The sequence below is a fragment of the Dryas octopetala genome, chromosome 6 (genome assembly GCF_963921425.1).
Source record: "Dryas octopetala chromosome 6, drDryOcto1.1, whole genome shotgun sequence".
NCBI classification, from domain to species: domain Eukaryota; kingdom Viridiplantae; phylum Streptophyta; class Magnoliopsida; order Rosales; family Rosaceae; genus Dryas; species Dryas octopetala.
Genome location: NC_141371.1, coordinates 1,807,547 through 1,820,645, shown reverse-complemented (window position 1 = coordinate 1,820,645; position 13,099 = coordinate 1,807,547). Strand labels below are relative to the sequence as shown.

Genomic DNA, 13,099 nt, shown 5'->3' with positions numbered 1-13,099 from the left:
TAAAATTTGGGCTCATTTGATAATGATTTAATTGCACATAATATATTATTTTCTTGTGTGAATATTATTTATTTATTTGAGTAGTATACTAGTATTGTATCTTGTTTCTAGAGTAAATAACATTCATTTTTAAAACAAAACCAACAAAAGGTCAACGCTATCTACCTTTGCTTGATATCAAATAAAGTTATTAGCAATTTTATAATTTTTCTTGTCACGTGTGTGCATACTTAATCCATAAAAACCAATTTAACAGCAAAAATTAAATTAAGTTTTTTCTTTTTTGCTAAACAAAAGAAAGTTACGATTTGTTTATAAAAATAAAAAAATGTCAACAATCTTTTTAACAAAGCTCTTTTGTGCCTTTGTGGCATTTTAGAAAAAATAAATGTGAGTTTTTTTTAAATGTGAGTTTTCAAAATCAATTTTTAAAATTTAAAATCGTGTTGGGTATGAAATTTGAAAATAATTTTTAAATTTAAAAAATGATGACATCTAAGAAAAAAAAATTGAGAAAAACGATGTTTTATCATTTTAAAAAAGAGGCATGTTTTTAAATTTTTTTCTAAAAATTGTTTTTAAAAATAGTCTACCAAACACGTTTTTTTGACTAAAACTTGTTTTTTTGTTTTTGAAAATAAAAAATAATTTTTAAATAGAATACCAAACAGGCCCTTAATTTTTGAAAAAAAAATTTAAGTAGAATACCAAACCGCCCTAAATTAATCTGACTTCAATACCACAATTGAGAAGTATAATATATCACTGAGATGTTGGTAAATTCATTGGCTCTTTTCAGATGTTGGTGTCAACATCTAAATCCATTATAATTAGCATTCTTTTTGTGAATATTTATATAACCCATATAATATTGGACATGTGTAGCATGAGGAACCACCATTTACTGAATTCCTAATATGAAATGCAATCTTTATATATCACTTCGACTGGTAATTGATTATGCACGACGATCAATCAGATATCCCCATGTGATATTTGCGAACAGAATAATTTTTTTAGCCCTAAAATAATATTATTTTATTTTTCTAATCATAATGGTGTAGCATAATCCCATCTTTTTACTTTACTTATTATTATATATTTTTTTTAAGTCGGATCCATCATTTTTTTCTTAATTCGAATCTGTCATTCATTAAACCTCAGAGCCACATCATGAAACATTAAGGAATAAAGTCAAAGAGGGCCTTTCTCAATCCAAATTTTTAAAAAATAATACATATTCAACATCAAAATGTGGTACTATATGTTACATTCTCTTTTTCTAATTTAGTGTACAAGAGCTTGAAAATAAAAAACCCTAAGCACACGACCAAATATGAAACCAACTTTAGAAGATGGGGAGTGAATTGGGTCATGGTAGTGGGAAGTTGTGGGTTGAGGAGCCATCATATGACTCCATTCCTACTCACAACAAGAGTTCCGATTAAGATTTTATTAATAAAAATTATGATAATTTTTTAAAAAAATTTATAATTAGTTCATTAATGTAGGTGTTGATAGATTCTAATTAGTTCATAATGGTCACCGAGTAGAGATAGTATGGAATTATTTGGTATTTATAATAACAATGGTAACATTGAATGTTTCAAAGATGGATACAGCCCTATTATAGCACCAGGTTCAATGCTCGAAACCTCATATGTATGAATAAAGAAACAAACAAAAAGTTTATTAAAAAAAATTGACCAGGTGAGAATGATAGTTAGAATAATGTTAAATATAATGGTCCATCCGTGAAACAATAATTCATTGGATGTGGCAATTTGACACATGAAGCCACATGAACTGCTATTTTCAAACATCAAATTGAAGCTTAAAAATCTAATTTACAGAAAATGTTTGGTTTATTACTTTATCTTACATTTATGATTTATGCAAACTATAAAGAAGAAAGAAAAAAAAAAAAAAAAAAAGTAACAGAATATTCAGCATTGTTTATGCCTGGTCCGGCCCAAATGATACTACACCCACAAAAGTCGTGTTAGGGTTTGATATTGAGTAGGCCCACAGGATGCTAGGCCTACAAACTTGCCTCAGGTTCTAAAAGAATGTACTTCAAACTAGTTTGGTTTTAATCAAGGCCCAAAGACAAAAACCCGATTTGGTATTTATTGAGCTTTCTATTTTTTATTTTTATTTTTAAGTATGCATTTGGTAAACCAAATTAAGTAGTGTTTTTCCTCACTTTGTTAGAAGAGGTCCAAATCTAAACCCCCTCCTTCATATACTAAAAAAAAACACTAAGAATTTGGTTTCTCAAATTTAACTCATGTTTATTTGTTGTTTTACCCATACCACAAGGTGATGCAATCCTTTTAATTTGCAATGTTATGAGGATATTTTATAGGAGACTCATTTTTTTCAAGTTAGAATTTGGAGTAAATGAAGCAAGTTAAATGCTTCAAGCTAAGTAGAGAACATACTTGTTTGAAGTTTTTTAATGCTATTATTTATAATAGAACAAGGATTAATTAAAGTTTTATTTGTATTTTTTTTTTTCTCAAGATTATATATAGTTATTCATTTCCCTTACATCGTTTTTTTTTTTATTATCCTTTACATCGTTTTTTTAGGGGTGGATTGGTTCGGTAACCGAATCGAAATCTTAAGACCAACCATAGAACTGCCACCGGCGGTATGGCCAACTTTGCGGTAGTTATCGGTTGGTTTTGTTGGTTTTGCCGGAGCCTCCATGCATGCCCAGCGTCATCGCAACACCACTCCCGAGCTCATATCCTTCTCTTTCACTCTCTTTGCATGCAAGTGCTGCTGCCGCCACCAGCAACCCAAGATTGTTGCCGCCCGCGCCTTTGCCTACAGCCGCGCCTCTGCCTGCAACCATAAACAATAAGATGATCGGTGTCAGTTTGGTTTCGATAAACCGACGGTTCAGCTTATCAATATTGCTATCGTGCACCGGTGATGTTGGTTCGGTTGGCGAATCAACATTGACTCTTTGGACATTTGTCGGACGACTTTTTTTCAGTTTGGTGACGTCGGTTTTGGTCACTGTGACGGTTTGTCGGTGCTACCGACCCATTCCTAGTTTTTTTTAATAAATAAAAAGATTCCTTATCCATAAGAAATTATGATTCATGAATTGACTTTTTTCCAAAGGCAGCCAAACAATCATTAGAATCCGCTATTTTTGGAATAACAAAAGGTAATAGTAAGATACTAAGATGTACCTTAGCAGCAAGAAAAAAAAATATATAATAGATTCCAAGTGGCAAAGACCGTAGTCCAAGTGTCCAACACGGCAACACCTCCTTTGAGCCATGATAAAAACCAAGTACAAGAATTCCATACAAGTGTTCAACACGGCAACACCTCCGTTGAGCCATAATAAAAACCAAGTACAAGAATTCCATACATCCAAACAGTCCCCAATTCGGCACCTATTCACCGAGGGAGGAGGGTATTATCGTACCCCCAAAATTCTTGCCATAATAGCCACCACCAAAGAATCCGTACACGCAGATCTCGAACTCTGTCTCCTCCCTCTTTGCCGTTTAAACTCTTAAAACTCATCGCCACTCCGATCTCCGACGGCCACGCCGATACGACACCGTTTCCATGGGCGTCCCTGCGTTTTACCGCTGGCTGGCGGATCGGTACCCGCTCTCGATTATGGACGTGGTGGAAGAACAGCCTAGAGAGGACTCCAATGGCGTGCCTTTACCAATCGACGTCTCCAGACCAAACCCTAATGGCTTCGAGTTCGACAATTTGTACCTTGACATGAACGGCATTATACATCCATGTTTTCACCCCGACGGCAAGGTTTGCCTCTCAGTTGCCTTAACAAATTCATTTTTTTCTTTTTCTCTTTTGAATTCTGCTTTGAGTTTTTTAAATTACGTGCTCAGCTTGAATTGGAATTTAGGTTTATTTCTGATCAATGAGAATATGTTATTCAAAATTGGCTTCATTGGTTTGGTGATGGTCGTTTTGGCTCTCAATTACTACAACAATTTCAATTTTTTTTCCCAAGTCTGAGAGAATTTTGTTCCAATTTGATTATATACTGTGTGCATGTGTACGTTTGATGATTGAAATGATTGATTTTGGTAGGAGATAAAATTTTGTTTTGAGGCTTGATTATTTAGATTTGGGAATGATAGCAAGTTTACTTGGTGTGCTAAATTGAGCTCATTAATTAAGTATGCATATAGATAAGCATATATTCTTATGTGGCTTGATAATACTTGAATTTAAAGTTTTTTTTTTTTGGGAATTGTGAGATTGTGTTATTTATAATTCATATTTTGACAATTATTGAGTTGGACCGTGAGATTGGGTAAAAGATATCCGCTTGCTTTATGGGGGTGTTTCAAATGTCGGCTTTTTTACCAGGTTTATGTGCTTTAGATGACCTCACTCTGATGAAATGCCTTTTCTTAAACCTGTGCCCTGATGAAGCTTTGTTTTTTGTTTTTGTTTTTTTGTTGTTGGTGTGCAGCCTGCACCTGCTACCTATCATGATGTATTCAAATCAATATTTGATTACATTGATCATCTCTTCTCATTGGTTCGCCCAAGAAAGCTTCTTTTTATGGCTATTGGTACGATTTTTTTTAGATTTGTCAAGTGTCATCTTAGTAATTTCCTTGCACTAAAATCAGTACTTCATATACTTATAATCTTGCAGATGGGGTTGCACCAAGAGCTAAAATGAATCAGCAACGTTCTCGACGTTTCAGAGCTGCAAAAGATGCAGCTGACGCGGTAACATCTTACTTAATGTGCATATTTGCTTCCTATCCAATGAGGCAGTGAACTTATCATTTTCCCTTTAATCTGATCTGTTAGGAAGCTGAAGAGGAAAGACTAAAGAAAGAATTTGAGATGGAGGGGACAAATTTGATTCCTAAAGAGAAGCCTGAAACTTCAGATTCAAATGTTATTACTCCGGGAACTCAATTTATGGCGGTTCTCTCGGTCGCACTTCAATATTACATACAAAGTAGGTTGAACCATAACCCTGGTTGGCAGTTTACAAAGGTTGGTTTGACATTATTCACTGTAGTAATTTGTAATTACATGTCTTAGTCCCTTCAAGATCGGATGATTCTTTCCCTATGGAGTAATCCATTCTCTACATTTTACCATTCAGGATACTTTGTCTCTCTAAATTTATTTATGGGGCTGCATTGGGTGATTATTTGAAGGTTATTCTTTCTGATTCAAATGTTCCTGGCGAGGGGGAGCACAAAATAATGTCATACATCCGATCGCAACGTAGCCTTCCTGGTTTCGATCCTAACACTAGGCATTGTCTTTATGGTCTGGTGAGTTTGTAATTTAGGCCTTTCACGATTCCTACATTTTCTGTTTTTATTATTCTTTCCTTTGTTTGAATGTTTTATGCTCTTTCAAAGGGATTCCATTTTGTATTCCCTTTTTGCACTGCTTAGTTGTTTTGTTCTAAAGTAAGCATTTGGATCGTCATAATCAGGATGCAGATCTAATTATGCTGTCCTTAGCTACACATGAGGTTCACTTCTCAATATTAAGAGAGGTCAGTTGTTCTTTTCTTCTGAACACTCCCAGCTTAAATCGTTTATTGAAAATGGGTGGTCTTATAGAATATTTACCATGACTGTACAGGTGATCACTCTTCCAGGTCAACAGGAAAAATGCTTCCTTTGCGGTCAAGTTGGTCATCTGGCAGCTGAGTGTCATGGTAAACCTGATGATGATGCTGTAGATGGAACCCCAATTCACAAGAAGAAATATCAGGTTAGAAAAATTGACGGGCTGCCTTTCGTTGCCACCCTTTCAGATGCCTCTCCATATCAATCTCATATTATTTCTGAGCTGATATTGTGTGTGTGTGTGTGTGCAGTTCCTCAACATCTGGGTGTTGCGTGAATATTTGCAATATGAGCTGGAGATTCCCAACCCTCCTTTTCAGCTTAACTTTGAAAGGATAGTGGATGATTTTGTGTTTATGTGCTTTTTTGTTGGCAATGACTTTCTTCCTCATATGCCAACATTAGAGATCAGGGAGGTATGTTATTATAGCAGGCAGTCTGTTGTTTTTAATAAATTGTGTTCTAAAATTTTCTGAAGTTATCATTTTTTAGGGTTTTAGATACTAAAATTATTGCTGTTTCATCCTTGTTTTATACAATTAAAATGTTTATGATTTGTTAGTTTTTTACTTCATCAAATTCAAACTACATGATTGGTGTAAAGATCCTTTGGTTTTTTCACTTTTCTTTCTTTACTTGATGAAAGTGTGAACTTTTTTTCTACCTCAGGGTGCTATCAATTTATTGATGCATATTTATAGAAGGGAGTTTACTGCTATGGGTGGTTATCTTACTGATGCGGGTGAGGTAACTTACTCTTTCTTACTTCATCTGTCAAACTCGTCTTTAATTGCACTTTCCATTTATGGTTTCTGAAGAGTCGATTGGTATTCTTTCGTTCTATGATGTTTGTAATGGGTGCTATGATCATTTATTGAAACTTTACAAACTTTTGTTTCTCATTAGAGTCTGTTTTTCCATTCTTTTATCTTCTCTGCAGCTTATTAATAACAAATTGTTTCTTATAAAAAAAATTAGGCTATTAATTTGCGGCGTATGGTGTCTTGGAGCTTTCTCTTTTTCAATGAATGTACTTATGCCATTTAAATTACTTTCACAGGTATTGTTAGACAGAGTAGAGCATTTTATCCAGTCTGTTGCTGCCCATGAACGCCAAATTTTTCAAAAGCGGACTCGAATTCAGCAGGTATTATTATTTCTTTTGTTTTTCAGTCTACTGGAGCATCATGAAACCCACGGATTTTGACCAATTTAACCATGATAAAGGATTTATTCTTTTTGTGATCATACTATAATGGAATTTCATTGGTCTAAAATATTTGCCCCTTACAATGGATGAGTGTTTTGTTAAACAGAAATGAACCAAGGAGGCTTTTGGCCCCCCCCTCTTCATATATCTTAGCAAGACATCAAAGTTGATGTTTTTTTTTTAGTTATATTGTGAGATTAGGTTGCTGTATTTTCTACTACACATATCCAGAAGTAATTTATGGTCAGTAATTTGCTCCTTTAGTAACTGTTAAACAAGCATGAGTTTTTCCTAATGCTGATGATGATTATTTTGCAGGCTATGGAGAATAATGAGGAGATGAGAAATAGAGCTAGAAGAGAACCTTCTGCCGAGGTACCGGCTCCGGTGGTGGACAAGGTCTGTGATTTAACTGTGACTATGTGAACAAATTTTTTGTTTGGCATAGTGCTACAAAACTGCCAGCTGCTATCGTATATCTCTTACTTATTTCACTGTGAATTCATGAAGTGACTGCATTAGCTTCTTACAAACTTGACAGAATTGCAGTTTAGTTCTTGTTGCTTTGGGCATCTTTGGGCAACTAAGATTTTTGAGTGTCTTCTGAATAGTTTCAGAATTGATTTTTATTTTGTTTATCAGGTTAAATTGGGGGAGCCTGGATATAAAGAAAGGTATTATGCTGAGAAATTTCAAGTTTCAAAACCAGAGGAGATTGATAAAGTTAAAGCAGACTTAGTAAGTCCTCTCATGTGCAGCCTTTTGAGTTAATATTATCTGGCTGTGAATACAATTTTATTTATTTTCAATATTTATACTACCTACTTTTGGTTCTTATGTGACCTGATTTTATTAAAAAATGTGCCTACAGTTTTTGTCTGAAACTAGTAGGTTTGGGCTGTAGTTCTATCCATCAGTATTTGGCCTTTTTTACCTCATAAGAATTTGGTACTCAAAGGATCCTCCTAGAGTGGCTTTTGGTTTATTTTTTGATATGAAAAAAAGTTATTGTAGGGATGGCTTCTTCGGGAAAATGGTGAATTACTTAATTAGAGTGACCTGGTTCTATACGCATGAAAAGTCAGGAGAGTTTGTAAATCATTTATGGTTGCACTTTTCCCAAATAATTTTTTTTTCCTTTCCTTATTGTAAACCATTTATTGTTGCACTTTTCATATATTGGGACTTTAGGAGATTAACGAGTTTGTGAAGTTTTTCAATAAAGAATGCTTGTTTCAATAATCTTAAAGATGGATTATGTAAATTGAGTGCTCAGTGATGTTGTTGATGGTGTTCTAATTCAAAGGCTTTTCATTTTCTTTTCGTTGTTTCTTCTACCTGGGTTTTTATGATACAAGCATTAATTAATCCATGCTAAATATCTAAGTTTCCTTGCAGGTTTTGAAATATGTAGAAGGCTTGTGTTGGGTCTGCCGATATTACTACCAAGGGGTCTGCTCTTGGCAATGGTTAGTTTGATTTGGTTGATAGTGGAAATTATTATGCTTCCTCTTACCTACTTTATCTCATCTTATACCTATAAATATATATGTTATATATGAGCATCCATATTCTTGAATCTACTTGAGTGTTTGGAGCGAAATACTCATAAGGTCATGTTGAAACTAGAAAAATCTTAGGTTAAGCTCCGTATGTTAGGTTGGTCATATCCCACTTAACATTTTTACTTTTTTGGCATTTAATGATTATGATATATTATTATCAAATATATATGAGTTAGAATTTATCTTAAAAAGTAATTTGTTTTGGTAACTTTTAACATTTCATCTAAAATCTCACTGATTAGTTTTAACCTGTTCATAAGATATGGCTTAAACCGTACATTGAGGTGATGTTTTTCATTGGGGGGGGGGGGGGTGCATGTGATCTATTATACAAGTGTTGTTGAGTGGTAAATTCTGAATTTAATTTCATTATTGAAATTAATAATTACAATTTTTTTCAAAGACAATACATGGATTTTAATATAATGAAGTATATCTGAATCTAAAGCTCTAAACTTTTTGAAGAGGTAAATACATGTTTTGTTGTATCCCATCATTAGGTTGATTTCCACCCGAGTTCTAGGCTAGCTTTTCACTTTTAGTTGGACCAGGGGAGCAATTGAGACCGTCCAACCTTTCCAAAGTACGATTCAACTGTTGGTTCTTTATGAACCCTGGTGTTATTGGTGATGCTTTTCAATTGCAAATGTTGCTGTTAGGTGTTGAACCCAGGTCCTGTGAGCTGTTGTACATCATAAAACCACTATGGCATCTTTTGTTTTGTTATAAATTCAGAACTTATCAGTTTGAGGTAGTTTACATAAGGTATCTGTTGATATGCTATTATGATCTGGAGGTCTGACTGCTCTACGTGCAGTTGGATGGCGACCTGATGTGCCAAATTGCTGTCTGGGTTGATGTCTAGTTCGATTCCAATAACTATGCTTGTTTCTCTCTATTGTTTTTCAGGTATTATCCATACCATTATGCTCCCTTTGCTTCTGATCTAAAAGATTTAGATGAATTGGAAATAACATTTTTCTTGGGAGAGCCATTTAAACCCTTTGATCAACTCATGGGAACCTTACCAGCTGCAAGGTCTCTCTCTCTCTCTCTCTCTCTCTCTCTCTCTCTCCTCTCATCTCGTCTCTTGCTTGCTGGCTTAAAATTTATTCGGTATGAATCTATTGAAGATGAAAATCCATCTTATTATTTCTGCTAGATGTGATAATGGGTAAACTTGTTATTTCCATTTTACAGTTCTAGTGCTCTTCCCGAAAAATACAGAAATTTGATGACTGATCCGTCATCACCTATCCATAATTTCTACCCTTCTGGTAAAATTTGATTAGTTGTACGGATCATTTTATTCTGTGAAGTTTACCTCATTTCCAGTAATACTTTTTTTTTTTTAAATATCTCACTCCAGATTTTGAGATTGACATGAATGGCAAGCGCTTTGCATGGCAGGTATGGCCTTGTGTATTATTGTAGGTTTTTTTTTTTTTTTGTCTTTTTGGGGTAAACTAATGGAAGTCGTATCACACTTGTGTGTATGTGGAAGTCAGGGTGTTGCCAAATTGCCATTCATTGATGAGAGGAAATTGCTTGCTGAAACAAGGAAGCTTGAAAGCACTTTAACGGTTGGGAATATCATGTCTTTTCTTCCCCTAATATTTGTTTCTTTAGATCTATATTTTTTTTTTAATTTTAAAAATGACAGTATGTTTCTTATCATTGAATTATTTAAGCGAAGCGCTAAATTGTTGAGAAATTTTTGGGTAGTTGCAGGAGTTATATTTAAGGAAATTGCATAATCATGGTATTCAGGGAAAAATATACCACTTGTGAGAATTGTTCGAACTAATGGATTGTCTCTTCAGTTCTTGTAAGCCATTATTAGTGTCAAGCAAAGCAGCTGGTTATGGGCCCATGACTTATCTCTGGAATCTTTGTTTTAATATAGGATATCCTCTAACTGCAATGACCAAGATGAAGTTAGCCTTTCATTTTACTACTTTATTTTGTGTGCTCATCCTAAATTTGTCATATGCAGAAGGAAGAGCAGGTTCGGAATAGTGTGATGCTTGATTTGCTTTATGTCTATCCTTCTCATCCTTTGGCGTCACAAATTCATTTGTACTACCAACTATATTATCAGTCACCCCCACACGAAAGATTTGCATGGGCGATAGACACAATTGCAAGGTTGGTTTGTTTAATAGTTGTTTGTATGTAGACTTGTGGTATAATTGTCGTTGCGCATACTCACTAGAGTTGCCACCATTATATTGTGCTCGCCTTTTTCAGTGGTGGAATGAATGGATACCTTTGGTTATCTGAGAGAAATGGTCTTAGAAGCGTAATCCCTTCCCCTCTCCGTGGTTTTCCGAACATTGATTATAACCAAGTCTTGTAAGTAGACCCCCCCGTTAAGGTTGTCTGAGAATTCAAATAGCATAGATAGTTTTCATGTTGGACATTTTTTGTATGCAGAAATGTTACATATCTTTATCCCAGAGTTCATAAGCACATCCCAGAACCTCCCAATGGTGTGGTCATGCCTAGAAAGGTATGTGAGCTCTGGATTCTCTTTAAAGTTCTTTGCCAAAATCTTACAGTTTTTTTTATTGTGGTTACTACATGGCATGCAACATACATATCACTCATACCTTAGGACATGGTGTGTGGTATGCTGCCCATTAAAGTAGGGATATCAGGTTCCTGTGGTTGGTGTTTTGTTAGCTCATTTGCTTTTTGTTTTTAATGACACCCCTTGTTGATATATTTTGTAACTGCCCATATGTTCTCAAGACAGGGGATGGTGATATATCACTTGAGATACTAAGTTGGTCGGGAAATATGCTTCTATGTCCTTTGCCTCTTTGTTTGTTTAGTTTTGCCAGGAGGATACGCTCAAATTTATCTTTTAAATGTCTTCAGGTTGTAAAACCTATGGATATCAAACCATTCCCTACGTTATGGCATGAAGACAATGGTCCCCGGCGCTATCAAGGCAGAGAGAGGTGAGAATGATTATTCTAAATTGGCTGTGGTAAAATTTGCATGATCATGCTTTTACTGGATTTAGCTCAGTTACAAGATTTAAAATCAGGAATACCCCTGAGAATCTTTTTTTTTTTTTTGCCAATATACCCCTGAGGATCTTAATCTTATAATTGCAACCCAAAACTCTGGATTGTGGTTTCTGAATGTGATGATTTAATTTACAGGCCACAAATACCTGGAGCGATTGCTGGACCTATGTTGGGAGAAGCGGCTCATCGACTTGTCAAGAACACACTTAATCTTAGACCTAATAATTCATCCTCTGGATTTTGGGACCAACCACCATTACGAAATTTTCCTGGAAACAATCCAGTCAACAGGCCAAGACCAGCTGGACCCTCTGGGTATGAAAGGGGCTTTCGTGAAGAAGCAAAGTATGGAAATTCCTTCAGTCCTCAGGGCATCATGGCTAGGCCTAGATTTCCCTTATCCTCAAATGGTGTGCAGGGTGACAGACAGACTTGTAGGACACAAGAAAGAACACAATATCAAGATCCGATCCGCAACTTGATGTCTACTTTAACAGTGGAAGATAGTGTGAGAACCAGGTCTGCTGCAGCGGCGCCACCAGGGATACCAAATTCACAGTACTCCACAAATCTACAGCACCAGCTTGTGCAGAACATGGGTGCTCTTCCATCGCCACCTACCAAGTGGATCAACAAAGAATCGATTGCAAATGGTGGATTTCATGTTAGGCAACAGGAACCTGGATATGGCGGAGCATATGAGCAGCAGCAGGTCAGGAAGGTCTATCAGGCTAAGACACGTGCTCCCCAGGATACGTCGGACCCTGGAGACCAGGAATGATTCCTCTGGATCTTGTGTGATGTTGCCTGTATGTTCTCTGAGTACTCCAAATAATTAAATCAAATATGGCCGACCTTGTGGTCGATCCTCGAGGGCACTGAGACTAACTTCATGAGCGTGATGGGTAAACATGGCAACAAGAGGTTGATGTTTTGTTTCTGATGCTTAAAGTGACTTGGCTTGCCTAATTAGAGCTTGTAAGTACTGAAACCACAGGACGATTTGTTACACTGATACAGATGACATCCCTTCAGAAATTCTCACATCTTGTACTAACTGGATATGGAGGAGCATATATCATTGACTGTTTGTTGGGTAGTTTGTAAAAGATACATAGTTTCATAGGGTGAATTGGGGAAGAAGCTTACGTAATTAGCAATAGGGCTAATATGTATCATTCTCTGTAGGGGCTCATGTTATCAACAAGGAATTCGTTCATTGTCTAATGCAATATCTTCTATATTTATTAGCGTATTTCTGTACCCGTAGATGCAATATTATATGAGATCTGGCGAAGTATTAGCTTGTGGATATTTATTGTTGTAACTTGTTTCGTTTATGCAATTCAAATGGTTCTATTGAGGGTGCCCATTTTTGTACATTCTCAAAGATTACTCAGATTTGAAATGGGTATAAGTTGTAGCCATGAAGAATGAAGAATGATGAATTGACGACCAAGATATAACGTAGCAGAACATTTGTTTTATTTGTAAGACGGGTCCATAATGTTGCATTTAATTTAGAAATGTTAAGAGAATTGCACATAATTATACAGATTCGAAGATAAGATATATCTATATAGATTAAATTTTGTTTTTGGTCGATATAATTTGGGTCAATTTTTACTTTGGTCCTCTAATTTTAATTGTGTACATTTAGTCCTCATG

The 13,099-nt window shown here is 35.4% G+C and overlaps 1 protein-coding gene across 1 annotated transcript; it reads left to right on the top strand.

Annotated features, from left to right (window-relative positions):
* The first annotated feature begins 3,344 nt into the window (after positions 1 to 3,344).
* Positions 3,345 to 12,813, top strand: XRN4 (exoribonuclease 4). Its single transcript, XM_086246365.1, has 22 exons — positions 3,345 to 3,804; positions 4,484 to 4,586; positions 4,673 to 4,749; positions 4,834 to 5,025; positions 5,193 to 5,312; positions 5,480 to 5,542; positions 5,632 to 5,763; positions 5,870 to 6,034; positions 6,288 to 6,365; positions 6,679 to 6,765; positions 7,147 to 7,227; positions 7,471 to 7,566; positions 8,227 to 8,297; positions 9,303 to 9,431; positions 9,594 to 9,670; positions 9,763 to 9,803; positions 9,902 to 9,976; positions 10,390 to 10,541; positions 10,644 to 10,748; positions 10,830 to 10,905; positions 11,277 to 11,359; positions 11,567 to 12,813. Exons 1-22 carry the CDS (start codon positions 3,598 to 3,600, stop codon positions 12,210 to 12,212), a joined length of 2,856 nt encoding a protein of 951 aa, XP_086102491.1. The 5' UTR covers positions 3,345 to 3,597; the 3' UTR covers positions 12,213 to 12,813.
* Positions 12,814 to 13,099: the final 286 nt, after the last annotated feature.

Excerpts from the sequence above, each read along its gene's own strand:
- XRN4 (XM_086246365.1), top strand. The coding sequence starts at position 3,598 with ATGGGCGTCCCTGCGTTTTACCGCTGGCTGGCGGATCGGTACCCGCTC. Across the intron at positions 5,543-5,631 it reads ACTTCTCAATATTAAGAGAG|GTGATCACTCTTCCAGGTCA; the intron begins GTCAGTTGTTCT and ends ATGACTGTACAG. Across the intron at positions 5,764-5,869 it reads TTCACAAGAAGAAATATCAG|TTCCTCAACATCTGGGTGTT; the intron begins GTTAGAAAAATT and ends GTGTGTGTGCAG.